This window comes from Siphateles boraxobius, unplaced genomic scaffold, assembly GCF_051911475.1.
Source record: "Siphateles boraxobius isolate OS27281-9 unplaced genomic scaffold, OSU_SipBor_1 31, whole genome shotgun sequence".
Lineage (NCBI taxonomy): Eukaryota > Metazoa > Chordata > Actinopteri > Cypriniformes > Leuciscidae > Siphateles > Siphateles boraxobius.
Genome location: NW_027508931.1, coordinates 13,763,693 through 13,790,333, shown reverse-complemented (window position 1 = coordinate 13,790,333; position 26,641 = coordinate 13,763,693). Strand labels below are relative to the sequence as shown.

The window sequence follows — 26,641 nt, the reverse complement described above, 5'->3', positions numbered from 1 at the left end:
TAATAAGAATCACTAAAAAATCTAAGAGTACTTTAAAAGCATTTATATTTAGGGATGGCCCGATACCGATACTGGCATCGGGGATCGGGTCGGTACTGTCCTCATATACTCGTACTTGTACTCATAATAATTCGCCGATACCATGCCCCGATACCACGTACATTTTGCGAAACGAAACTGGCCGCCGCGAGTGCTTTGTCGATGTGAACTGAGGCATAGGGATGTGCACTCCCAATGCAATAGAGTGCGGCGCGGGACTAGATTTGATGGCCGAGTGCGAGCGCGTGCGTGGGCGGTAATGCACTCACTCTGTGTGTGCGGGTTGCGGGTGAATAAAACGATTCGTGGGACTCCCGCAAACTAAAAATGTCTATGAATAAAACATTAAAACTAATAGATTTTTATTCATCTGTTGCAGAAAAGCAAGAACAACTAAAACAAAATAGAAACGATTTACAGGCCAGAGTTTCTATTCATAACATGTTTGCAGTGTTGAGCGATTTAGCCAATCACAGACATGTGTGTTGATTTCTTGAACGCAATGGCCAATCAGAAGCATTTAAGATAGACTCCCCTCACTGCTCAAAACTTTTTTGGTCAGTGCTGAATTCTGTATGCTGGCAAATCCTCTGATTATAACAAACAAAGTGTCACGAAGATGGAAGGAGAACCCAGGCGCAGACAGCAGATGACACTCAAATGATTTATTTTGGACCAAAACAGAAAACAAAACCCACGAGGGGGTAAAACAGGACTGGAGCAGAGTATAACAAGACTAAGACACGATGACAAACAAAGACTCTGACTTGACAGGAAACAAACTCACAATACTGATTAAACAGGTCTTCAGACAATATACTCACAGGGATTAACACGCAAAGTTAGACAATGTACCGACACAGGACAGCAAACACAAGGGGATTAAATAGGGAGACACTAATGACAAAGACAGGTGAAGCTGACTAGACAAGGACAGGTGAAACTGACTAGACAATAATGACGAGACGAGGATAACAAGGGGGCGGGGTGACGTGACAACACAAGCACATGGCTCAAAACACAAGACCATGTGCTTGCACACAAAACATGATTCTGTCATGATCCTGCCTCAAGACTAGAGAAAATCAAGGACACGAGGGCAGAATCATGACACAAAGTGTGGATATTATGAAAGATTCATTGTGCAGTCAGCTTCATTGATAATAACAGAGATGTGTGAGATCACTATGAACTGTCAGCTTTTTAGGAATTAGGCTATTAAGGGAGCGCACTTTGCACGCATTCAGTCATGTCAGACCATGCACGCACTAAACTGCTTGCTTTTATGTTAAATTAACAGTGGTTTGTGTGTTAATACATTTATTATTTTACTCATTATTATTTATTTTTAGACTTGTTAAAACAAGCAGAGAAGAAAATAAAAACAGTCTTCTAACCTGTGTTCTAAAATAGTCTTCTGTCTTCTTTTCTGGGAGTTACTTTTGCGGTAGAAATATCGGTATCGGTACTCTGTATCGGCAAGTACACAAATGTAAATACTCGTACTCGTATCAGTTTGAAAAAAAATGGTATCGGGCCATCCCTATTTATATTGTTTATAATATTTTTATAATGATTCAAATTATTTGTAACACATGATTTTTTATGCATCATGGAAGTATGTGTTTGCCACCTTTAAATTATGCTGAGAACGAAAAAAAAAAATATTACAGCAATGAGAATCACTAAAATATCTAAGAATACTTTAAAAGCTAAACATTAGCATTCAGCTAATTGATTCCTCCTTGAATTTTGTAAGTGTCTCTCCTAGTCCTCTATATCTTCATCCTGTACAGTGAGCTTGATGAAATACAGAGAGGAGTTTACATTCTGACAAAAAAAGAAAAGAAAAAGAGATGCCTTTTAAAAGTTGTGTGCGCATCGACCGTTTCTATTAATAAGAATGCAGGCAGGAGCTCCAGAGACTGAGATTTATACCAGCCATGAGTAGAATCGAAGGGGGGGGGGGGGGGGGGATATGACAAAGAAACTGTGCGCATGTGAATCTGAATAAGTAGTGTTCCAGCCCACACAAAATCATTTATCTTTCTTAGTATTTCCTGACTGTATAATAAGTCTGAAAGAGGTGAGGCAGCTCCATCTGTCTCCATGTGTGCGTTTGCCCTCAGCAGCGTATGTCAGATCAGAGGTGGCATTTTCCAACGATTCTCTCGAAACACCATTTATTTTTCTTCATCATGCCATTATCGGGTCATTGACGGAACCGGCCTGCAATCACACACGAGTTTAAGCTCCTAAAGATAATTTGTGCAGTAACTCTTGACCATGAGTGTGCGTTTTAGCTTTCATTTCATCTATAAAGTTGCATCACAAACACAAATTTTATTTTGTTCGAATAACTCTCTCTTTCTCTCCTTCAGAATCAGGAGTTGCTGATTGACGCAGCACCACAATCTCACACCATTGAAAAGTCTTTCACAATCACCTGGAGGACATCTTAGACATGGACACAAGTCTAAGGAGACGGGCTTTTGCCAAGACGCTAAACATGATTATTTCTGTTTATTTATGATTTTTCAGTCAACTAGTAATTTATTTAACATTTCCCGTTAAGAGCATTTTGTGGTAAATATTTAAAATCTGACATGATTTCTTCTAAAATAAATTCTTTGTTCTGGAAGATACGTTGATGTCGTTTTGATTTGGACTCATGTTAGAAACTATTCGTTTTTAATTGTTGTTGTTTTTTTAGGCTGAACTTGGAAGGGACTGAATCTCTCACTACCACCATTTGGAGAAGTGGGAATATAATGATAAACCTTAATTATCAGCAATCACTTCTTTTTAACGAGAAACCTCTCAGCGGCGGCTACCTGCCGGGCCCACTTCATGCACGACTTCATTTTGATGTAATGATACAATATTTGATTATTCATTCTACAGTAAACATAATAATATCAATTAAGCAATGGAGACTATAAATTGATTTCTGCTCTAATTGGCAATCATCGCGAGGTGGAAACATGGACGCCGCGGGGAAGGGGGCGTTCAGTGTGTGCCTTCGATATTTAGACATTAGCCTAAAAACTATGATAATTGAGAACTTTTTTTTAATCCAAGTGTGAAACAGGATGGAGCCATTCTGACTGAGACTGTAATTATTTGGGTTTTCTATTACGTGAAATGTGTTTATCCAGCGGTCCTGTATTCTGTTGTTTTCTTCTTTTTTTTACAAGAAAAATAGCAACATTCCTTTTGTAGTCGTTCATGAGGAAATGTACAGTTACTTGCTGTCCATTAAAATAATCACACATCTGTAACATGAAGAAAGCTTTTTAAAACTGCATTAAAGTGATTTAAACCTCAGGAAGGTTGTGACTTATTTGACTGGCTGATTTTATGGTGATATTTACTTTAATCTCTGAACACACTCTCTTTTGTTTCTTTACTGCATGCAGGCAAACCAGACATCAGTCAAAATTCAGGTGCATTAAAACAATCAATCTGATTCAGATAAATCAAAACAGACAAGAGGATGTTGTCTTGATTTAACCAACCCTCCAAACAAAGCCTGTTTGTTAAAGTACTCATGTAAAAAAAAGGACTACAAAAAGACAACATGAAAGATGAAACATACGCTCAAGTGACTTCAAAGCATCAACATGTGATTCTAAGTGTTTGCTATATCTGCATGTTGGAATACATTCAAGAAAACATGGATTGGGGACAAAACCGCAAAGAAAACATTGAAATAATCAGAATACTCAAACTGTTTTTTTTCTCAGAGGTTCCTATTGTTGGGCAGTTGGTCTGAGGTTTTCACTTAAAACAAATATAACTACATTATCATGACGAAGAATAATGTGTGGTTAGTAATCTCAATATCACGCAATTTTAAGGAAGACAGAAACCCTCTTTAAAACAGACTTTGCTGCATTAATCATAGACTAACTGATCTATAAATGAACATGCATAAAACTGTGAAAGAAACAGTGTAAATGGTTTACTGTCTTGTATACTATTAAGTATATATTATGGTATGTATCCTGGTATACAACCAACTAACGATCAATGTAACCTCACCTGTATCATGCCTTTCACCTAATTAATCCTCATTTAATGACTCACACTTTGATGTACATCACCTTCTTCTAGAATGCAGTGTGGATGTGTTATAGCTATCTGAGCATTAATGGAGGTATAACCACGCTAGGGACAAAGACCCGTAAATCAACTAAGAGCCACTTTCCCTCTCAGACATGTCACCTTTCTGATTGGTCGAGTTCAACCCTTAGGGGAGGATCTTTTCCAGGCTTTATTAGAGACAGTCCACATGTGACCTGTCTCTCTTAGTTTTTTCACCAAGCCGTAACACTGTTCTTGTGATACTGGGGAACCCCCTCCACGGGGGCCCCAGGGCCCAGCAGGCCTCGATCCAACCAGATATGGGCTCAGGCAGGAGAGAGAAGACTCTCTCACAAATAACTAAGGACAATCTCAGGAGTTTTGAAACAAAGACTCCAACCAACAACTACTCCAATCACCCACTCTTCCGACTTTCTCACTTCTCCTGGGTGCTCGGCGTGGCCTCAACATGGAGGAAGAGAACTCTCAACCAACTTCCACTTGACATTGCCGGAACCATCAACGACTTAAATTTTCAACAACTTCAAGAATTCAATCATAACAAGTTATTATTGATTATTAATATTTCATGTAGCTAGGTTCCTTACACATGAATTAACACAAAGCGTTTATGTATCTTTGTTAATGGATTGTTTATCACAACACTGTGTATACTTAAAATATAATTTTAACTACAATTAAAACTACTGACATTAGTTTTTGTTAATTGATTGAAGTGAAGCTGAAATAGAATAAAACATGAATATTTGATGAAAAACTTAAACTTAAAAAAACTGAAAATTAGAAACGTTGCCTTGGCAACTATCTAAAAAAAGTACTAAAGAAGAAGTTTTACTTTTTGAACTGTTTTTTTTTTTTACTTTGACAATAATCTGTTAAGGGGTCTTCTTTAAAATTAGATCAAACTTAAGTCTGTGCTCCCAAGCTTCAAATTTTAATGAGTTTTTTGACTCTGACGTTTTTGTCCTTAACAATTAATTTGTTGAAATTAAAATAAAAAAGAACATGGCATTATATTGTCTCACAGTAAAAAGACAACATGTCCAAATATGATTTATAGAATAAATTAATAAAATTGTCCTCAACGTTTCCCAAAATAAAACTTCTAATGAAGCTTGGTTTTTAGCCAGACATTGTAAAATAAAGCTACAAGACTAATAGTTTTCCAATATGCTAATTTGATAGCAATGAAGCTAATACAAATTTTCTAAGATGCACGTTTTTGTCAGACACACACACACACACACACACACACACACACACACACACACACACACACACACACACACACACACACACACACACACACACACACTTGTATTTTCAGTCTTAAGCAACACTAAACACGAGTCATTTCACCACGTGACACTCAGCGGAGTGCCCACACAATTTTCCCTTCACTAGTACGCCAATTACTGCTGGCCACAGCCGTCAGGGGGAAGAGGGGGCTGGTACCTGGTAAGTGCAGCTGCTTACACTTCAGTTCACACTGGCTATGAAAGGTGAGTGTACGTGTGCATGTTTGTTGAGTCTAACTGAAACTATTTAGTCTGATTTGACTTTCATTCCTGTTTGGGTATGAATGTTTAGGTAAACAATGTTTTAAAAAGCATTGTGTGCGCTTGAGTCACCTGTGTTGCTCGCATACTGATTTGTAGTTTGCAATGACAAATAGAAATTTGATGCAAAAATGCTGCCCTACAGGCAGTCAGAATATATATGTTGTTTAATGTACACTTATGTGGAACAGGGATTGTGGACCATTTTAATTTTGCACAAATGGTTTGAGGTTCTGAAAAATAGCAAGAACACAAAGGATGGACATTTAATTAAAAAAAAAATATATATATATATATATAACAATTTATTTAAATCGACTGACATCCCGATTATATCGATCTTGCTGCAACTGCTTTAATAATGTTAATAAGAAAATATAATATTTGGCATAATTCTTATTTGACATAAGACATTTTTGTCAATTTATACACAAACAATTTTGCCAGTCTATAACAATATCATACCGAAATGAAGGCATTTGTCACTGTTTGAAGAATTCACTACATTTTCAAAGGGTGTTATTTATAAGCATAAGTATTTCTGTGTAGGTCTCAAACATAAAACGTTTTATTGATGTGGCATCTGTGTTTAACCCTCCACATTCATTTTGTTGTGATTTTATCTGCTTTTAGTTTGAATTTTGCCCTGGCGAGTGTTGATTTGGTAAACTCTATGTCTTTGACGGTCTCCTGAGGCCACATAAATGCGCTCACAGTCAGGTTATTTATTTTAGACACAGCACTGTGTGAACCTTTACATTTCAAACCAGATGTTGCTGCTTTACAGAGTTGGTTTTGCTATAATTTCTTCATTGATACCCCACAGTGGTAATCTCTATTCCAGACTACAAGAATCATGTTTCAGCTATTTTGAAACACTAGTTTGGCTACATTTGTAATATAACCAAATAATATAATTGAAATTTAAGCAGTAGCTATTTATGTAGCATGACGTTAATTCGATTAGGGTAAACACTTAAAATATAAATGTACACTAAATATGACTAACAAACTACAGTTGAAAACACAATGATGAACAGCAGCTTTCAAATACATATTTTACAAGATTAGGGATTTGAATCTCTACTAATTAAAAATAGTTTTTAATGTCCAAAAGAACAACTTTCCACATTGCTACTGCTATTGCTTACAATGACCTCTGATTCATCATGTGGCTTTCGATTGTGTCACCTGTATTATTATGGTGATTATCTGTACATATTAAATTAAAAAGATTTTGTTAGTTAAAGTACGGATGTTAACATTATAGTACGTAATAAAATATACGCTTATAAAGCATCCTGTAAAATTGGAAACATTGTCACAGTATTTTTTACGGTGAATCTGGCCGTATTTTTCTGGCTGATTTTTCTCCATCTCTGATAAGATAGAAAAGATAATGATAAGTGTGTTTTAATTATTAGGGGTGCAACAAATGCAGTTGATCCGTGATCCTTACGGACCAAACCCCCTGGTTCATCAAGCATGTGATTCGTGGATTAACTGCTAAGTTTTCAGAGATCAGAGAGTGAAAGTTTATTATTCGGACGTGTTTTGTCTGGCAATTTACACATTCAAACAATTTTAAACGTGGAAGACGAGGCAGAAATAGGGACTTTGTTCATGCAGTCTTAAAGTGACAGCAGCCTAATTTCCGTGTACCATGTTTGAGAAAAATAAGATAGTGTGGAGAGCAGTCCGGAGAAAAGTGACACGACGGCTTGTAGGATAAGTGTGTTGCGTAAATGTGAGTACAAAGCATTATCTCCAGGTGCTCCCTTGAGAACCAGACCAAAAATGTTATGTGCAACCCTGGTTATAGCTCATATAGGCTATGTAAAAATTCTATGAAATTTCTTCAAATACCTTCTACAAGAATTTTGCTGAAAGACTACAGTTCCCGCAGTGCAACCATCCATGACCAACCAACTGAGATATGCAATTTTGTCTGAAATGGCTGTTTTTGCTCCACAACAGTCCCTCAGATTGAATGGGATTCCATTTGGCAGTTTAAATCACAGGGCATGCCAAGAGACCCATTTCATTAATAAGTGAAGCACAGCACCTGACATAATGGCACTCAGAGTGTCAGTTAAGAGAGTGTTGTGCAAAGTCAACCACTGCTGTGGATGGGCATCAAGCGCACGAGGCCAAAGCTAAATGTTTTAATTAATAAACACATCTGCTGTCCTCATAGAGCCGCAAGGTGTGTCACAGGTGAGCAATCAGTGTTACCATCATTTGAGCAGATTGCAATGTCCATAAACATTAAATATGAATGTTTTAATGGGGCGACATTCATCGTGAGAATTCTACAGCCAATCAAGATAATTTATAGAGCGACAGGTTCTTGCCAGATTCTCGCTTTATTTAATTTTTCCCTTTATCCAGGTCTAAACTGTTGTTAAGCTTCGGACCTGTGAAGTGAAATTTGGATCCATCATATTTAGACAGATTTCAGAGTGGGCCTGAGTGGGTTTCAGTTCCTGAGTGGGCCTCAAAATGGTCTAAGGAGGCCCTGTGCATCCCCTAGTGCACCTCCTCCCTGCACCCAGGTGGTCCGTTTTTGGCTGGACTAACCTCAAGCTGAAGGTCCAGAGAAGAAATGGATCGGTGTTCTGATTTTACAAACAATTAGTCACTTAAATCCTCATCCACATTAAAACCTCTAGTTAAATAGAAAAAAGAGGACTTAGGGGGTTTTTACACTGGGCTCGTTTGCTACGGTCCGAAGCCGAGCACGATTGTTCCCGGCGCCCCCCGCAACATTGGTCTGGTTTTCACACTCAACTTGATTCTATCGAACTCTGGTGTGTTTGCGTGCATCTTACGTCATTGCAAACGTGCATGGCGCATGATAGAAAACACAACGCGGGTCAATATATTGTATTTTTATTTATTTGGTGCTATTATGCATAGCTGAGTAAACAACACAGGTTTACTGTGTGTGTGTGTGTGTGTGTGTGTGTGTGTGTGTGTGTGTGTGTGTGTGTGTGTGTGTGTGTGTGTGTGTGTGTGTGTGTGTGTGTGTCGCATAAGCTGTCTGTCCGCTGCTTGCAAATGGACTCTTTTGAGGAGACAGTGAATTTCCATTAATTTGTTGCCCTGTTTGCACACACTATGCGCGAATACTCTGCAGACTCACTCTTGCTCGTATCCAAGGTAAATCTTCATCCCTTATGTGTGTTTTATTTAACTAAATACATCATAATCGGCTAAAACGCATGCGCAGGATACTTTACTTCCTGAACAAGTGCGTACCCGAGTCCGTGTTGCTTTCACATACACGCGAACCGCAGCACGGTTCGGGAGCAACCGAACTCAGACCACCTCCTCCAGGTAGTATCGGGTTTGATATCCCAGTGCGCACCCGGGTCCCATGACAGTGTTCACATTAGCGATTTTTCATGTAAACCGTGCCCCGTTCCGAACTAAACTGCCAGTGTGAAAGCCCCCTTAAATTCTGAAGAATTAGAAATATAAACGGCAGCTTTGCTCATTATATAGCCCTCATTAGATATCTAGGAAATTAAAAAGGGAACGTGCAGGCACACAAGTAGACTGGACCAATTAAATCCAGCCACAGCAAATGTGTAAATACTGAAGCAAACTATTAAATTGGTAAAATATCGAAGACACGACCATAAGATTGGCATTCAAATGGCTGCTAAAATTAATTTTGGCACACATATTCCAGACACTACAAATTAAGTTCTTACTTCCTATCAAAGCATCTTATTCCCAGCTAACAGGGAACGTTCTCAGTACGTTCTGGAAATGTTCTCTCCAACATATGAACAAGCATTCTTCCAGTAACGTTAATGGAATGTTTGTTCAAAGTTATCTGGTCTTTAAAGGGGAACTTGGCAACTCTAGCCATTTCTTTGCTGATTTTCACTTTTGTTGTCGCATATTGTCTCAACCAGCTCCCCCTACAGCTTTGGGGCGTATATTTCACAACACTGTCGTAAAAAAACTCACTTGCGGCACCCTCCTCCCCCTTTCAACCGCTGCTCATGTGCATTTGTTATTATCGGAGCCGGCCAACTTTATCATGTGGAGCTATGTCTACCGAGGTGGGTAATACATCATACACAGTATCATATGGCATGTAAATGTCAAATTGCCGTAAAGCAGTTTCTATTTCTGGCTCGTTCTCGCTTCTGACGAGACATCCTATTTCTAACTTACCGGAACGTTAGTCCCGATGTTGCAAGGTTGGTTTTCCCCCCGGGAACACTGGGGGCAGCAAGGAAAGTCACCATTCTCACCTGAACAGGTTATTTAACCATCCAAATGATTTCTAAACGGTTTTATTAAGTTGAAATAGTTGCCAAGTTCTCCTGTAATAATGTTCTCAATACGCTAGCACAAAAACATTATTCATACATCATTCGTAAGTTGTTGTTTTTTTAAAACATTTCTTTGGACGTTCATCTAATGTCCAAAAGAAATTACTTGACAGGAATGTTGTTTCAGGATCAACCAAATATGTTGATCCAGGAACATGTCTTACTTGGCAAAATCTGGTCAACTCAAATGTCTTTTTGGAAACCATGTGTGATGCTGTTGAAAAATGACATGTTTCTGATACTTCCCGAGTTCAGTTTAGCTAATGGATCTGTAAACGTTCATGTTTATTTTGTTTCAGGTGTAATTGAGTCAGAATATCAATCCTTATTTTGGTGGTGCGGTTAAAGGGAGGTCACGCCATCCAGTAAGTGAGGTTAAGGTAATTTGGGTGTCTTCGGGGAGTCTTTAAATACAGCAGAACTGGCAAAAAGCCATGCAGTCTACCACTGACGCTGGGTTATTTGCATGTGTTTAAGTGCTATTTGGCTTTGAATAGAGAGGCAAATGAAAGACGGCTCATTAAACATCACCTTTGTCTTATGGAGATGTGCTGGCAGCATCCAGCCACATGCCAGTCATCAGCTTCCAGGAGATGATGTTTTTCCAGACATGAATGATGGGGTGATGTATCAGGTGGCTAAGTTTATGGTTTTATTCATAGGAGACATTTTGTTCCATGATTGAGAAAATGAAAATTGCACTGGTGCTTCTTATATCAGTATGGAATTGGTTCCCTATCAGTCAATCATGTTCCACGTTATGTCAGGGACTGACGAACTGGGATCTTGCCTATCACCTCCGAGTAGTAACAAAACAAGCCAATGGACATTGGCAACTGAGATTAGCATCGCAAACCATTCCCCGTATTCACGGGTATAAAGGCAGCGTGCAGACACTCAAACATTAAACTTTCGCTTCGGAGCCGAGTGGATGCCTCTCTGTTCGTGCATTTCTGAATGCGATCGTTTCCTGTGCTTATCTGACGGCCACGATTGCTGTCTCACATGCCTGGGCATAAGCATGCTGAGACGGCGTTCGTGTGAGATTCATGTTCTCGGCATGAGAACATTACCACGTTAGCACGCTGGTCGCGATTCGTCTTTCTTGTACCCTTTGCTGTTGCCCAGCTCCTGTGTGTGCGTAAAAGCACACCCGCAAGTCTGCTTAACCCTTATGGCGCCACAATCGAGTTTACTCAACAAGATGCGGCACTGAATAAAACAGCCGATTTTGTCAAATAGGGTGTCAAATTTCGTTCGACCTCCCCTCTACTAGATGGCAGACAAGTCATACTTCCTCCCTGACTCAAAAAAATGTCATGCTTCTATACAAAATCTTCGAGCTAGAGCGCATTGAATCAGTGTGAACAAAAGTGGAGCTGGTGTGCGAGTCAGCCATTTTATCAGAGCAATATTGTCAACGTCAGCGAGTATTTGCATTAGATTATTATTATTATTATTATTATCTAATGGCATCAATAAAGCTTACCCGCAAGTGTTGGGTCTTATCGTGGACCCTGATTTTGAAGGGGAATATCTGCCTTCAGAAGATGACGGTGATTCTGAAAGTGAAGGTATAGCCCTACACAAAGCACAAACGGTGAATCCTTTGCCCAATGTAGATGGTTCTTTGCCCAATGTCAGTGGTGGGAAACAATTTCCCGGGGTCGGAGTGTTCATCGCGAAGTTAGCAGGCGTGTTAGTGTTGTGGGGAACGTAGCGGGAGATTTTTACCGCGCTAGCCACGTAGATTTGTCTTCTGAACGTGTGCCTCTCCGCAATCGCAGTGACAGTATTGTGGTGGAGACTTTGTCTAATGCCACTGGGTATGTTAGACGAGGTCGAAGTATTCATAGGACAATTAGGGGGCAACGTGGAGGGATGGTGGGGAGTCGCAATGACAATGACAGTAGTCCGAGATAGCAGGAGCAGAGGTGGTGTGACACGGGGCAGAGGGGCTGTTATGCATAGCCTATCGCAAGCATATGAATAATATATATGTGCCCCATACATGGAATCAGAGTGCCTACTGTATGTAGTAAATGGAAAATCTCTAGAGCAAAAGGCCAACCGCTACATGCTATGGTTTGTTTCTACCATTAATTAGTAATGATTTACACAGTTTGTTCACTACTTACTATTTACCTGAGCAATCAGTATTGCGCAATATAGCATACAGAAGGCGAGGGACATTTTGGGGGGAAAGAAGTTCTGCATTTTATCATTTAAACGTGACTTTTCTTGAACATTCTATAATCCAAAGTGGCCGCCGCCATATGACGTCATAATATGCAAATTAGATGGTAAAATTTAATCCCTACATAAACTTTGGGTCATCCTTAATATTTCTCTAATTTACAGAAAGTCTCTATCTTTTATCACTTCTAAGATATAGCCTTTTGAAATTAAGATGTCAAAATCAAACGTTTTAGGAAAAAACCTCTGGCGCCTAAAGGGTTGACACACTGGGTGAACAAGGATTATGGCAGGAGCTCTTCCACCAGGTAAACCTCAGCAGAAAAGTCTGTGGGAAAGCATGGCCCAATCATCAGGTTCCTGAGAGACAGAGGCTGAACCCTCCCCGCCCTCGCCTCATTTCCTCTAGGGACCTATCCTTGGTCTTGTCAGCCTTGCAGAGAGCACCCTTTGAGCCACTACAGTCAGTTGAGCTTAAGATCCTGTCTCTTAAGACAGTGGTCCTGACTGTGCTCACTTCAAGGGTAGGGGACCTGCAGGGATTCTCGTTGCAGGCAACGGAACGCGACTGGATTTCGTGCCGGCCAACTCTTGCTTAATCCAGAGACCCCTGCCTGGATACGTGCCTAAAGTTCTCACAACTCCCTTCAGGGACCAGGTGATGAACTTGGAAGCGCTGCCCCCAGAGGAGGCAAACCCATCTCTTGCACTGATGTCTCCCATTCGTGCTTTGTGTTTGTACGTGGACAGCAAGCAGAGCTTCAGAACCTCAGAGCAAAAATTTAAATAATTTTTGTTAAAAGTTCGGGAGGAACATGTTCACATTATCTATCCAATTTGCCAGAGGGCAGGGCTATACATATACATAGCTGACTCGCCTATGTTCCTCAGTAAAAAGACTGTCTCTAAGCAGAGGTTGGCCCACTGGATAGTGGATGCCATCATATTGGCGTACCAGTTCCAAGGTGACTCGGTTCTGTAACGAATTACCTGGGTCAGGCTTTGGGGATACGTATTCAAAGATTAGTAATTTACAATTAATAAGCGTTCATACGGTTTGACCCAGATAATCATAGTTGTTAAATCTCCCAAAAAGGGATAATATGTCCCTGCATCTGCATTCATACATGTACTTAGGCAATTAACCACAAAGGATTATAATTAATTGCATATGTAGACTATATTGTACAGACAGGTTAAAATTAGCTCAATTGTATATCAATACTTAATCAAAACGGATTATAATTAAATATTTGATATATCAATTATGTCTATCATAGATCGATCGGCGGGACAATCTTAAAGGGGATTAATTTATGACCGAATCATCTTTTTGTCCAGCAAAAACCTGATCATTTGATCTCAATCAAACCTCACAAAATTATCCTACTTTATAGACTTTTAGAAGAAGCTATTCCTCTGGCCAGAAGGAACAGCCTTCCTGTTCTATTACGATTCTTTAAGTAGGCTATCAATAAATTTGTAAAGCACGTAGCTTTGGATCGTATACATTAAAGGGACTTGTATATGTGTATATGAATATAATGAATATAATCCATTTAATAAAGGCAAAGTTACGTATACCGGTTATAACAAACAATAAAGGTATTTACAAACACAATAATGGCAACGACATAATGAAAGAGAATGCATCAATAGAGAGAGAGAGAGAGAGAGAGAGAGAGAGAGAGAGAGAGAGATCCGTAAGGATCAGTGGCAAATTACAGACCTTAAAACCTTTGAGAGACACCACGGGAAAACACATCTTAATGCTCTGAACACTCGAAAAACGAAAATACTTGCACATTGTTCTCTTTGTTGCTGGAAACGGCTGCGTGCGTGAGCGGCCTGGTTTTGTATGTGTGTGTCGTCGGAGCGTCACGTGGTCTGCAGATTGTCTGGAGCGCGCACTTTCAAACGAAGGTTTAGAGGTCTTAAATTTACCAAGGAAACGATTCAAGCTAAGTTCACTTACTCGTCTGAGGAAATGAACAAAGTAGAAAGGAAAAATAAAACAAACAAAAGAAAAGATCCCCAGAGGGGGATCACGCGGAGCAGTTACATGATGATGCGAAGAGAGGAGAAGTAAGAGAGAAAGGAAAGCGATGGACTGTTCTCTTTAAGGAACTCAGTCCACGCCTCTGTGGAGTGCCACTGACCAATAATCATTCAGCAAACCTTGAGCGGGAAAGTTCCTTTTGTCCTGTCGGGAGGCTCATTTGCATGGTTTATGACAGTGTCAGAATTTAGTCAGAATCACTCTAAATATGGTACAGCATAGTAAAAAACTTTTTACGGTATGTTCATATACAAATATGGCTTGGCCAGCCTAAGGGCGTTCTGCACATATCAGAAACGACATGTAAGGAGGATTATATTGCAAAGTTACATTAAAAGCATAATTAAAAACCCTTTTAGTTTGTTTAGAACTACTATACACTTCCAAGATACCTTCATAGGACCTGGGCAATCGTACGAACATAACAACATATCAAATATATTTCGGTAAAGTCTTTATATGATGAAGTTAATGAAAGTTTCATGTGTGTGTGTGTGTGTGTGTGTGTGTGTGTGTCTGTGTGTGTGTGTGTGTGTGTGTGTCATGTCTCTCTGCGTTGTGGGGAGCACACAACACTGGGGGGGGGGGGGCGTGGAATTCCTTTGATGCATCCAAAGTGAGTAGAGAGGAGGGTGCGATGGTCTCTGGGGAGTATCGCAGAGTCGTAAATGATGTCAGAAAACCAATCTCACCCCAGACTCTCTGGCGCCTAAGCTAGTAACAAAACTTAGACAAATAAACTAAATTGAAGAGCCTTCCTGAGACTTAGAATGGTTGTCATGTGAAACTGTCCAGATACGCTACAGTTCTACTCGGTGTTGCCTCCACCTACTATATACACTGGCGCACAGTGCATCGCTGGCAGACATCTGTAGAGCTGCGGGCTGCGTGACACCTAACATGTTCACAAGATTTTACAGTCTCCAAGTAGAGCCTGTCTCCTCCCGTGTATTGGCTGCAAATAGATAATAGGAAAGGGGACTGTCTCAGTGTCTTGCTTTCAGCGCCATTCCCCTCTGAGGATGGGATGTAAGCGCCCATCTTGCTCCCCAGGTGAGTTCCCTGACTGGTGAAACCTGGATGGAGTACCTCCAGCAGCCTCCACGAATCAAATGTGGCGGAGGCATCTGACGCTAGGTCTAGCGCCTGTCTGTATGCCCAGTTGGTCAGCCCTTATGCTAGATTAGGTGCCTATATGTTGTGATTCGCCATTGGGGGATCCCATATGTGTGTTCCTCCACAGTTGGCGAGCCAGTGACATTCAATTGGCAGAGTCCACAGAGACCTTCCATATGTAGCACTGCCCTAATGGTCAGTCCATATGTGTAACTCCACATGTTACCTCCTTAGGGGCAGGATGTGGCATCCATAGTTTCCCTTTCCGTTTGGAATATGCATTCTTCCCCAGTGTTTATTCAAAAGGTCTCACTGTGTAGGGTAAGAGGAACAGCGTTGATCAACATTCTCTGGGTAAAGCCCCGTCCTTTCTTCCAGCAGCTGCGGGGGATTGAGCAGCTTACACGGGGCACTGGGAAGATTGTGGCATTTTAATTGACTTATTTAACTGACTTATTTTAAGATATATACTGACTAAATGGCCTCAGCAATGCATGCAATCTAAGAGAGGATGTTTGTTTATCATAGCAGAAGCGCAACAGAATAATGCTTCACGAAAAAAGAAGTCCAGATGATGAACGAATGACAAGGAAGCACAAAAAATGAACGTACAGTACACAATAGTAATTACAAACAAGAGTTGGTTGTTAGTTGCCAACAGCACAGCAGCTCCAGACAAACAATGACACTCAAACCCAGTGTTACTCACGTGTGGACCCGAATCAAAGCAACAAACCAAATTCAGGCCTTCCGCTTTGCTCTCTCCAGCGCTGGATAGCGTTTGTAATATAACATGGGTCCTAAAGCTCTTGCCTAGACATGACCCTTTATTTTCCAGAGATTTTTTCTGAGCTTTTCTCTTTTGTATTGTGTCTCATATCTATTTCTGCAGTCTTTCTTCAGTTCAAATCTCCCTCTTGCTCGTTCTCGCTCCTCCAACAGAAAATGTTCTAATTGAACTAAGGCCTAATCCTGGCTTTATTTTAGCCCTGCCTTTGAAATCAGGCTGAATTGTATATATATATATATATATATATATATATATATATATATATATATATATATATATAATACTGCATTCACATACTGCAATGGTTTTGACATGACCTTCTACTTCCAGTGGACTGAGATGACAGATTAACAGATAAACCAGAAGTATTTAGATATGATTTTAAACATCTTCTTGAATGTGATGAAAATAATCCTGTTTTTTATTAAAAACTAGAATTAAATTGAGATAAAATTAAACAAATAGATTCCTCACAAATTAAATGTTTTTACTTCTTATAAAAAACATTAAAAAAATCTTAATGACCCCAAAATGTTTGTGTGCAGCACTAGTATCCAATTCTAAATTAGCAAGTGGTGATTAAATATAGTTTTTGTGGCTGTGAGTTGGAAAATGTGGTAAAACTTACAAACGACATTGTTTTCTGTTAATTCATCACACTGTAAATGGAAGGTCAAGCCTATCACATTACATTATGTGCTCTGATTGTAGGCTATACTGAGGAAGGACTAGAGGACATTATGATGTTTATTTGTTAGAAGGAAGCTTCATACTTATGAAGTGTTAGTCCAACAGATTTAATGGAGCATTTAGGCAAGTATAATAATTTGCTCTGTCGAGGCATGCATGACTCAGTGTATTGTGTAATGGAATTAACTGTGGCTTTGATCAATATGAGATGTATTTGGATCAGCCAAAGGCCAGAGATCTCCAAAGAGCCAATTTTTCTACACGTAAACAAGAAGTGAGAGTGCTTGTTAGATCTGCTCTGACATATTCATCTGTTTTATCCAAATATGCAGCAGTCTGTTGTTCAAAACCAAAACATTGAAAAAAATTGATTGCTTTATTGTGAGGACAGAATTGCTCTTAGATTCTACTTTCTCTGGACTTTTAATTTCCATGTACTATAGTGCTTTGAGAATTCATGAAATTGTGATGATTATTGGTGATGGGAAACGTCTCAGGTTACGTAACTCGAGCTGCGTTGAGACGCGGTGGGAACCCCATACCCACTACGCCATAAGACAAATGCCCGTTCTGTGTGAAGTCCTTGCCCACACTAGAAGCAAGCAACCTAGCCCCGGGAGTGGAGAGGTGTAGGTCATAAAATCTGACAAATGTATGAGGTGAGGACCAGCCTGCCGCATTACAAATATCCTGAAGGGAAACACCCGAAATTAAAGCCTAGAGGCAGCCATACTCCTTGTAGAATGGGCTGGAACAGCCACAGGTGAACGCTGTCCGGCCGCTTCATAAGCAAGTGAGATAGCCTCAACTACCCACTTGCTCATTATCTGTTTAGATGCAGGGCAACCTATCTTAGGTTACCCGAAGCAGACAAATAATTGTTCTGATAAACGCTACTGAGCAGCTCTGTGGACCTAAGCATCCAAAGCCCGGACAGGGCATAACAGATTTAAGATTTTCCTGATCTGGGGTATTAAAGGTGGAGGACAGAAGGCCTGGAGCACAAATGACCCGCACATTTAGTAGGGACCTAGAAATACAACCCGATCTGGGGTGAAGAAATACTACCACGAACCAGGTGCAAATCCAAGTACGTGCAGGCCTCAGCCTCATGTACCACGGAGAAGACGAAATTAAGGATCTCTCCTCAGAGATAGCCCAGCAAAGAAACATTCATTACAGAAATCAAGTACTGTACCAACAGGGCAGAAACGAGATTCAGAAGGCGTTCTCTGCACCAGGCAGAGAACAGCATATTAGTCTTCTCGTGGAGGGAGCTCTAGACTGGAGTATGGTCTCCACGACCTCGGTCGAGAAACCTGAATCTATGAGCTGGGCCCCCTCAGAGGCCGAGCCCACAGTATCCACAACTCCAGAGCTCCCAGGAGCAAAGATATCGGGAAAAGCGTATAGGTGTAGTGGCAACCACACCTTATTACATTACATCCAGTCCAAGCGGAGCTGGATGCGTGAGGGAGAACCACAAGGGCAATGCATTGTACAAGCGATGCGAAAGGTCAACTTGTAGTTTGACCTAAGTTCTCTCTAAGAAGCTCCACCACCTCGGGGTGAAGTCTCCATTCCCCGGGCCACAGCCCCTGCCTCAACAGGATATCTGCTCTGATATACGAGACCATCAGTGTGTTGTCCGGACCCTTCGCCGACCAACCACTCATGATTGCCCCCGACTTGTGAGGGAAACATCCGTCGATAGCATTATGCGTCGACAAGAAGCCCCCCCCAACACTGGGCCTGGGCGAGGAACCAAGGTTCTTCCACATGACCGAGGCACGAAGGCATAGCCGTGTGACCTTGATCATGCGAAAACGGATTTCCCCTCGGAGAAAACCCCTTGGTCCCGAGCCACCACTGCAGGGGTCTCATGTACAGAAGGCCAAAAGTAACTACGTTGGACGCAACTGCCATGAGCCCCAAAAAAAAGACCTTTCACCGAGCGGCCACTCATGACCGCCCCCCATCCTGTGAGGGAAGCATCCGTCGATAGCGTGACGCGTCGACAAGAAGCACCCAGCACTGGGCCCTGGGCGAGGAACCAAGGTTTCTTCCACATGACCGAGGCACGAAGGCATAGCCGCGTGACCTTGATCATGACAAAACGGATTTCCCCTCGGAGAAAACCCCTTGGTCCCAAGCCACCACTGCAGGGGTCTCATGTACAGAAGGCCAAAAGTAACTACGTTAGACGCAACTACCATGAACCCCAACAGTCTCAGAGACTGTTGCAGTGAGTGACTGACCTAGTTTTACATTCTTTACGGCTGTGAGAATCGCAGAAATACGTGCAGGAGACAGACGTGCTTGCATTGTTGTCGAATCCCATAATACACCTAGAAAGTGGTCCTCTGAGCTGGGAGGAGTACACTCTTTTTGGTGTTGAGCCGCAACCCCAACCTCCTTATGTGGGACAGAACGACATCTCGATGTTGAACTGCCAAAAGCTCGGACTGAGCTAAAATCAACCAATCGTCGATATAATTTAATACGCGAATGCCCTGGAATCTCAGAGGAGCCAGAGCTGCATCCACGCATATTGTAAAAGGTGTGGGGTGATAACCTAGGCCGAATGGAAGAACCCGATACTGGTATTTTTCGCCCCTGAAAGCAAACCTCAGGAACCTCCTGTGATGAGGATGGATAGATAAGTAAGCGTCCTTTAAGTCTATTGTGACAAACCAGTCCTCGGACTGAATCTGTGACACAATCATATTTAGCGTAAGCATACTTTGAACTTAAGATTCTGAAACCTGCTGTTTAATTGACGCAGGTCTAGAGTAGGACGCAACCCCTCATCCTCTTTCGGAACAATGAAGTAATGGCAGTAAAACCCTGACTGTCTGCCGGGAGGAGGAACCCCTTCTACAGCTCCTTTTGCAGAAGTGTCAGTACTTCCTGCTCCATAACCAAAGCCTGCTCGGGGTCCACCACAGTGGGGAGGACCCCTAGAAATCTGGGCGGACAAGAACCGAATTCTGAACCCTTTTCTATAGTGTGCAGGACCCACCGAGAAATATGTGGCAGTAGTTTCCACGCTGCCAGAAATTCTACTAGGGGAACCAGTCTCTCAAGACTGGCCTCTGGATTTGGTTGAACAGTCAGTACGGCACCCTGAAACGGCGAACCGGCAGGGAAACCGAACTGACTGCTCTACGACCCCCCTCGGAGGATCGTTTGGGGACACTGACACCTTGGTGTCCTGAACGGCGAACCGGCAGGAAAACCGAACTGGCAGCGCTGCGACCCTCCTCAGAGAGTCGCACCCCAGAGGGCGCCGAGGAGAAACGATTTTCTCAAAACCATCCCTACCCCGGAGGGGACCACCCTTTAGAAGCCTGATAGCCTCGGCGTCAGGGCTTCCTATTCTCCAAGCTTTTTTAGAGATAAAATAGTCCTCAGATCTTGCATATCTCTAACTGGCTAGACTGCTACCGCCACCCAAGTCCCCTTCGATTGTGGAGGAGCCCAAATGGCGATGCTCGTTCTTGCACTCTGTGCTGCAAGGAGCTTAGTAGACTGAGACTGCTCCGCCCAGCAGTCTCGGGAACATTAGATTGGTGAGGAAGAAACCTCTGGAACGCCGCTGAACGGTTTTGTTTCTGAAAGCGGAGCGTCCAGAAGAACAGACATCATTTTATCTTATTTTTCTTTATTTTTAAATCAGAAAAACGTATATATATATATATATATATATATATATATATAAATATATCACTCCGTGGCCACCAGCAGGAAAAACAACCGAACTGGCCGTGCTGCGACCCTCCTCAGAGAGTCGCCACCCAGAGGACGCAGAGGAGAAACGATTTCTCGAAACCGTCCCTCCCCAGTATAGTTTATCTGTTTTTGCACGACGCAATTCTCGAATAGCGTCAGTGCTGACAACCTCACATTCATCCATGTCTTTATAATTTACCCACCAGCGTTGCCTAATAAAAATTTTTTTATTTAGATGGCTGGTGGGTAACGTCGGGGTTAAAAATTATGACGCCGACTCGGGAGAGAGAAAGCTAGCAAGCGTCTCTTAACCCGAGGCAATGTCATACCATGATACTTAATACCCATAGCATTACTATAGTTAGACGTTGGGCATTAAACACATAAAATAGAAACCGACTTATTCCACGATCTCGACACCTCAGTGTGGTGTGGAGATAGGGAAAATCGGCAGTCCCCGACGAGGAGGCTGAGATACAGAGTTTTTCTGTTTTTAGATTTATTTCATCTAATAAACTCTTTTTATTTTCACTCTCATAATGTTCAGCTGGCCAGAAAATATTTAACTAGCAACAGCACTAGATAAACCTCCTTTTAAAGCTCCTCTTTATTCAACAGAGTTATGAGCTGACTTATTTATTCATTTATTGAAAACTCAAACATCTGCCTTTTCTTAATATCTTTATTTGTGTTGTTCTCTTTTTCTAAACAAAACACTAACGATACCAATTCCTCGGAACTGGAAATCGGCAGCACTGGATCTGGCAGGTGAAAGCTGAGATAGGGCGGGGCCCGTCCCAACCCCCGCTGTCAGATCCGTTTGCACACCCCAAAATGCGAGTCGCCGCCGTGCATCGGCAACAGCGGGACCCGCGTGGGGTGCGCGAACCGAACCGTCCTCCTCGAAGAACGCCCGGCGGGAGCGGAGCGTCCTCACGGACAGCTTCTCGCAATGCTCACAGTCAGCCCCCTCGAGAACTGACTGTGGCATGCTCCACTCCCAAATAGTAACAAAAAGCTGATGTGTGTGTCCCCACCCGTGATATAACGTGGTCAGGGAACAACACAAAAGCTGCTTGCTCTCTTTTGCCATAATATATATATATATTGCAACTTGACAGACAACAATAAATATGACAAGGACAGAATACACAGATCGCTTGCTGAAGGCAACAGAAGCTGTCGCGGTCTGTTTTCTGGTGTGCTTTATAGCTTCCTGGTCTATGACGTCACCGCCTATGACGTCTCGCTCTTCCATTGGACTGATTATACACGTGCTTCACGACGCAATCACGCAGAGCGTTCCCACCCCGTCTCAACGCAGCTCGAGTTCCCTTGAAAGGGAACCGGGTTATATGTCTACACATCTTTAAAGATGTTTTTATTTAATTTGTTTAATTTTTTGTGTTTTGTTAAAAAGTTCGGGCGGAACACGTTCAAATGATCTATCCAGTTTGCCAGAGAGGAGGCCTATACATATACATAGCTGACTCACCTATGTTCCTCAATAGTTTTCTGCATCTCCCACCACACAAATCACTATCGGCTGGTTCCTATGCCAGCCAGGGATACAGGGGGAGTACTATAGGTTTGGACCAAATTCTGAGACACTCAGTTGTCATTAAAAAACCCATGCTCTTTCTTATTAATTTTAGGATAAGTTTAGCTTTCTGAGCTGACCCAAATATCTCTGTTACTCGTCTTGTACAATCGGCCAAATCTGACCTCTATATACTGAGACATTGATATGTAAATTAAACTTTGCTAATGAGATGGTGTGGGTACTGTGTACATATATGAACCTGACCAGAAGTCTCATTAAAAGCAAATATACATTAGTGGTCAAAAGTGATGTCCAGAGGGAGTATTTGCACAGTATTTGATTTTAATGACACTTCAGGTTCTATTAAATAATCTATTAAATAAATATGAGAAGTATGTTATGTTAGGATGAAGACTACACTACACTCAGCTGAGGCATTAAATAACACAATTATTTTGCAAGAAAGGGACAATACGTGTTTTATTGTATCATGCAAAAAAAGTCATAGAAAAACAAACAACTGCAAAATAAAACATACCTGTATATTGAGTACAATGTGTAACCAGTTAATATTGCTTTTTGCTAGCCCTCCCTTGTTTTTTGATTACAGCAGCCATTATCCTGGGCATTGACTCACTAAACTTTGCACATGTGTCATGCTTAACTTCTTTCCAATCCATCAAGTTTATCCCAAAGTTGAGGTTCATTGGAAGACCTGCATGAATTATCACAATAATTCCCCAAAGGTTTTCAATGGCTTTAAGGCCATGGGACTGAGATCAAATTCACACTAGATCTACAAATAAGATCCTCCATAGCTGTAACAGTGTGACTCTGTGTTTTCCTTCCCTTTTCTAGTTTTTTGGTTTAGCCCTGTTCAGTTTTCCCGCTCCTCGTTTGTCTTCAGTTGTCTCACCTGTGTTTAGTTAATTATCTTCATCCATATCACCTGTCTCCTATTCATTATGATCATCAGTCTCTGTATTTAGTTTCCCTCAGTTCATTCAGTCTTGGTCCGTTCTCGTTGATGTATACCGTTTGAAGTATGACGTGTGTAGCGACTCCTGAGTATTCTTTAAATATATTCCTGTTCTCCTGTTCCTCGTCGTCTTCCTCGTGATTCCGCTGTGGCCACCCGAAGGGTCTTCTCTGCCGTTGCCGCCTGAAGGGTCCTCTCTGCCATGGTTGCCTGGACTGCCAGCTCCGCCCTAGCAAACTACTCCTTCCTGGTCCCCTGAACTGCCAGCTCCGCCCTGGCACCCTACTCCTTCCTGGTCCCCTGAACTGCCAGCTCCGCCCTGGCCTCCTTCACGTCCTGCTCCACCCTGGCCTCCTTCACGTCCTGCTCCACCCTGGCCTCCTGCACGTCCTGCTCCGCCCTGGCCCCCTGCACGTCCTGCTCCGCCCTGTCCTGCTGCACAGTCTGCTCCGCCCTGTCCTGTTGCACAGTCTGCTCCGCCCTGGAGGCTTCCTGCTCCAGACCACGCCCTCCTCAGCCTCCAGGGCGCCCGTCCCCCCACCCCATTGATGTTATACGGCGCGAGGACGCGCCTTTTTGGGAGGGGGCGTACTGTACCAGTGTGACTCTGTGTTTTCCCCCCTTTTTCTAGTTTTTTGGTTTAGCCCTGTTCAGTTTTCCCGCTCCTCGTTTGTCTTCAGTTGTCTCACCTGTGTTTAGTTAATTATTTTCATCCATATCACCTGTCTCCCATTCATTATGATCATCAGTCTCTGTATTTAGTTTCCCTCAGTTCATTCAGTCTTGGTCCGTTCTCGTTGATATGTACCGTTTGATGTATGACGTGTGTAGCGACTTCTGAGTTTTCTTTAAACAAATTCCTGTTCTCCTGTTCCTCGTCGTCTTCCTTGTGATTCCTCTACAACGTCCCGTAACAATAGCCAACTATATTATGTTCAAGAGGGTTCCAATTGGTCCATTTTCAAAGTGCCAGCAACTTTGTAGATCTTTCCAACACCTGCTACAGACATGTGTCTCCAATACCAGGGGCGGCACTATGGGTGGGCTAAGGGAGCTCAAGCCCTGAATGCTTTTATTAAAGACCGTGAGTGTGTTCCAGATGTTCCTGAATGTTTTGTCATGTTGTTATTGTTGGATATTTCACATCTTTAACCCTTTCATGAACAAGAATGCATCTCCAAAAGCAGTAACCTGAAAGTCCTGAATGTTTTGTTTTGTCTTTCTCATAGAGCTTTACAATTAATCAGAATATTTCATAATAATTGTGAATACGGGCATATTACAGCATACATTTATATTTTCTCGCTTTGCATCAAAGGTACTTATAACTTGCTTTTTTAGCATCTCTATTTGTCATTGGGATGGCTATAAGTTCAGCAGTCTAACACAGTGCGTGTCAATTTCAAAAGGATTAAAGAAGATGGGGCTTCACTCTTAATCTAAAGTTGCTTCCAAAATCTTAAACGCTGCCTTTGGAGAAAGCATTGTCAGGTAGGAAGTCACCAAGGCATGTCCGAATCTAGTGTTAGATTCACTTTCTGTCTCCTGAGATACCTTAATCTGATTAATTTTTGAAGGAAGCATAGATATATCATTTGCTGCGTTTGATATCCCACAATTCTGTGCGTTCCATTCCGTGACAGTTAAGCTAGAAAAGAAAGATGCCATCTGAAAGTTGATTACTTCACAAATACAATAAGACCTTTTGATTTATTTATTTATTTACAATCCATCGCGTTCTTTAAGATCATTAAATTCGAGGCTTCTGGTCATTCCTAGGATATCTAAGTCCACTAAAGGAGGGAGGGCGTTCTCACATTTAGCTCCAAAACTCTGGAATAGCCTTCCTGATATTGTTTTAGGCTCTGACTCTCTGTCCCAGTTTAAAACTAGATTAAAGACGCATCTCTTTAGCCAAGCATTTACATAATGCTTACCTTTTATACCACTGCTGAATCAGATCAAATGCATTTAATATTATAAAACTTGAAGAGTCTGTAGGTTATTTGTATAGGTTGCATAGTATTTACAGTCATTACGTTCCTGTGTATATTGCGTGAATGACGGGTGGTTGGGTAGATATTGTTTTTTGCGGTAGGTGGTATGCCATACGGAACCGTTGCCACTGAACCTGCTTTAACGACGACAGTGGGGCTCGACAGCCTTAGTCAAACGGGTCGGCGCGTATGGTTGGGCTGCGGAGAGATTGTGAGATTGTGGTTGGGTCTCAGCAGCAGGAGGGATGTAGAGGTCAGTAAGCAGGGCTGAGTTGAGTGGGGGACGGAGGGGGGTGACTGTGGGACGCAAGAATCACTGTCTTCATGTTTTTTTTTTTTCATTTACGCCCGTGTTATGGAAATCATTATGAACAGCAGCTACGCTAATTATTTTCCCTTTTTGCTTTTCTGCTGTTATCTCGGGACGCGAGTCCCGAGAAAAACGGCGTTCGTCAGCTACAGTTTGTATCCAGCCTTTCACGGAGACTTCAGATACCCCAATCACAAAGCCTGTGAAGAGACGACTCAACACCGGCGATATGGACCCTCTATGGTGGACGGCACTGATCCTCAACAACTCGTCTCAACACCGCCGTGATTACTTGGACTTCCAAAAGATGGAAATGGATAAATATTCTAAATGTTCCGATCCAATCTGCCTTGTAATGCTGCCCGAATCATAAATCATGCACTGTTCCTTCGTTGGCCAGAGGAGAACTGGCCCTCCGACTGAGTCTGGTTTCTCCCAAGGTTTTTTTCTCCATTCTGTCACCTGATGGAGTTTTGGTTCCTTGCCACTGTTGCCTTGGCTTTTGGCTTGCTTAGTTGGGGACATTTAATATTCAATAATATTATTGATCTGCCTTGCTTAAGGTGGACGTTGACTCAATTTTCTTTTAGAAACAAACTCTGTTATATTATTTTCATGTTATCACTGTGAAGCTGCTTTGATACAATCTGTATTGTAAAAAGCGCTATATAAATAAAGGTGACTTGACTTGACTTGACTATTCCCTTAAATCGCTTTTAATACATTAATTTATTAATTTAAATAAAACTACCAATTACACATTTTTAGATTGTGATAAATTCCCAATTATCTACTTACCCTAGAACAGCCCCTGCCAAATACCATTATGTTTCCACTGTCGTGCTTAGTGGCACCACACATGCATTTGGTATTAAAACACTCCAGACATCTCCTACTAACAGACCTGACACCATCCACTGCTAGGTTGACTTGTCAGACTGCAGAATGTGGCTCCAATCTATCTAAAATCCTTTTTTAATTTTTTTTTTCTACTGGTACGCAACCTCTCAATCCATCTCTTATAGCTGTTTGTCTAAAGTTCAAGATGAAACTGGAGGGTAGAGTTTTCATCAAGGTCTATAGAAGCAGTTTTGAGGTTGTCCCACATTAAGGTGATTTTCAACCTCCTGTCAAAATGCTCACTAGTCTTCCTTGACCGGCCACATCACTTC

General features: G+C 41.8%; 1 protein-coding gene across 1 annotated transcript in view; it reads left to right on the top strand.

Moving 5' to 3' along the window:
* The window catches only part of si (sucrase-isomaltase), a 99,014-nt gene extending 95,648 nt beyond the window's left edge, over window positions 1–3,366 (top strand). The window contains exon 49 of the mRNA XM_077193881.1: window positions 2,421–3,366. Coding sequence (XP_077049996.1) covers window positions 2,421–2,501 — 81 coding nt within the window. The 3' untranslated portion in view covers window positions 2,502–3,366. The remainder of the gene's footprint in view (window positions 1–2,420) is intronic.
* The last annotated feature ends 23,275 nt before the right edge of the window (window positions 3,367–26,641 follow it).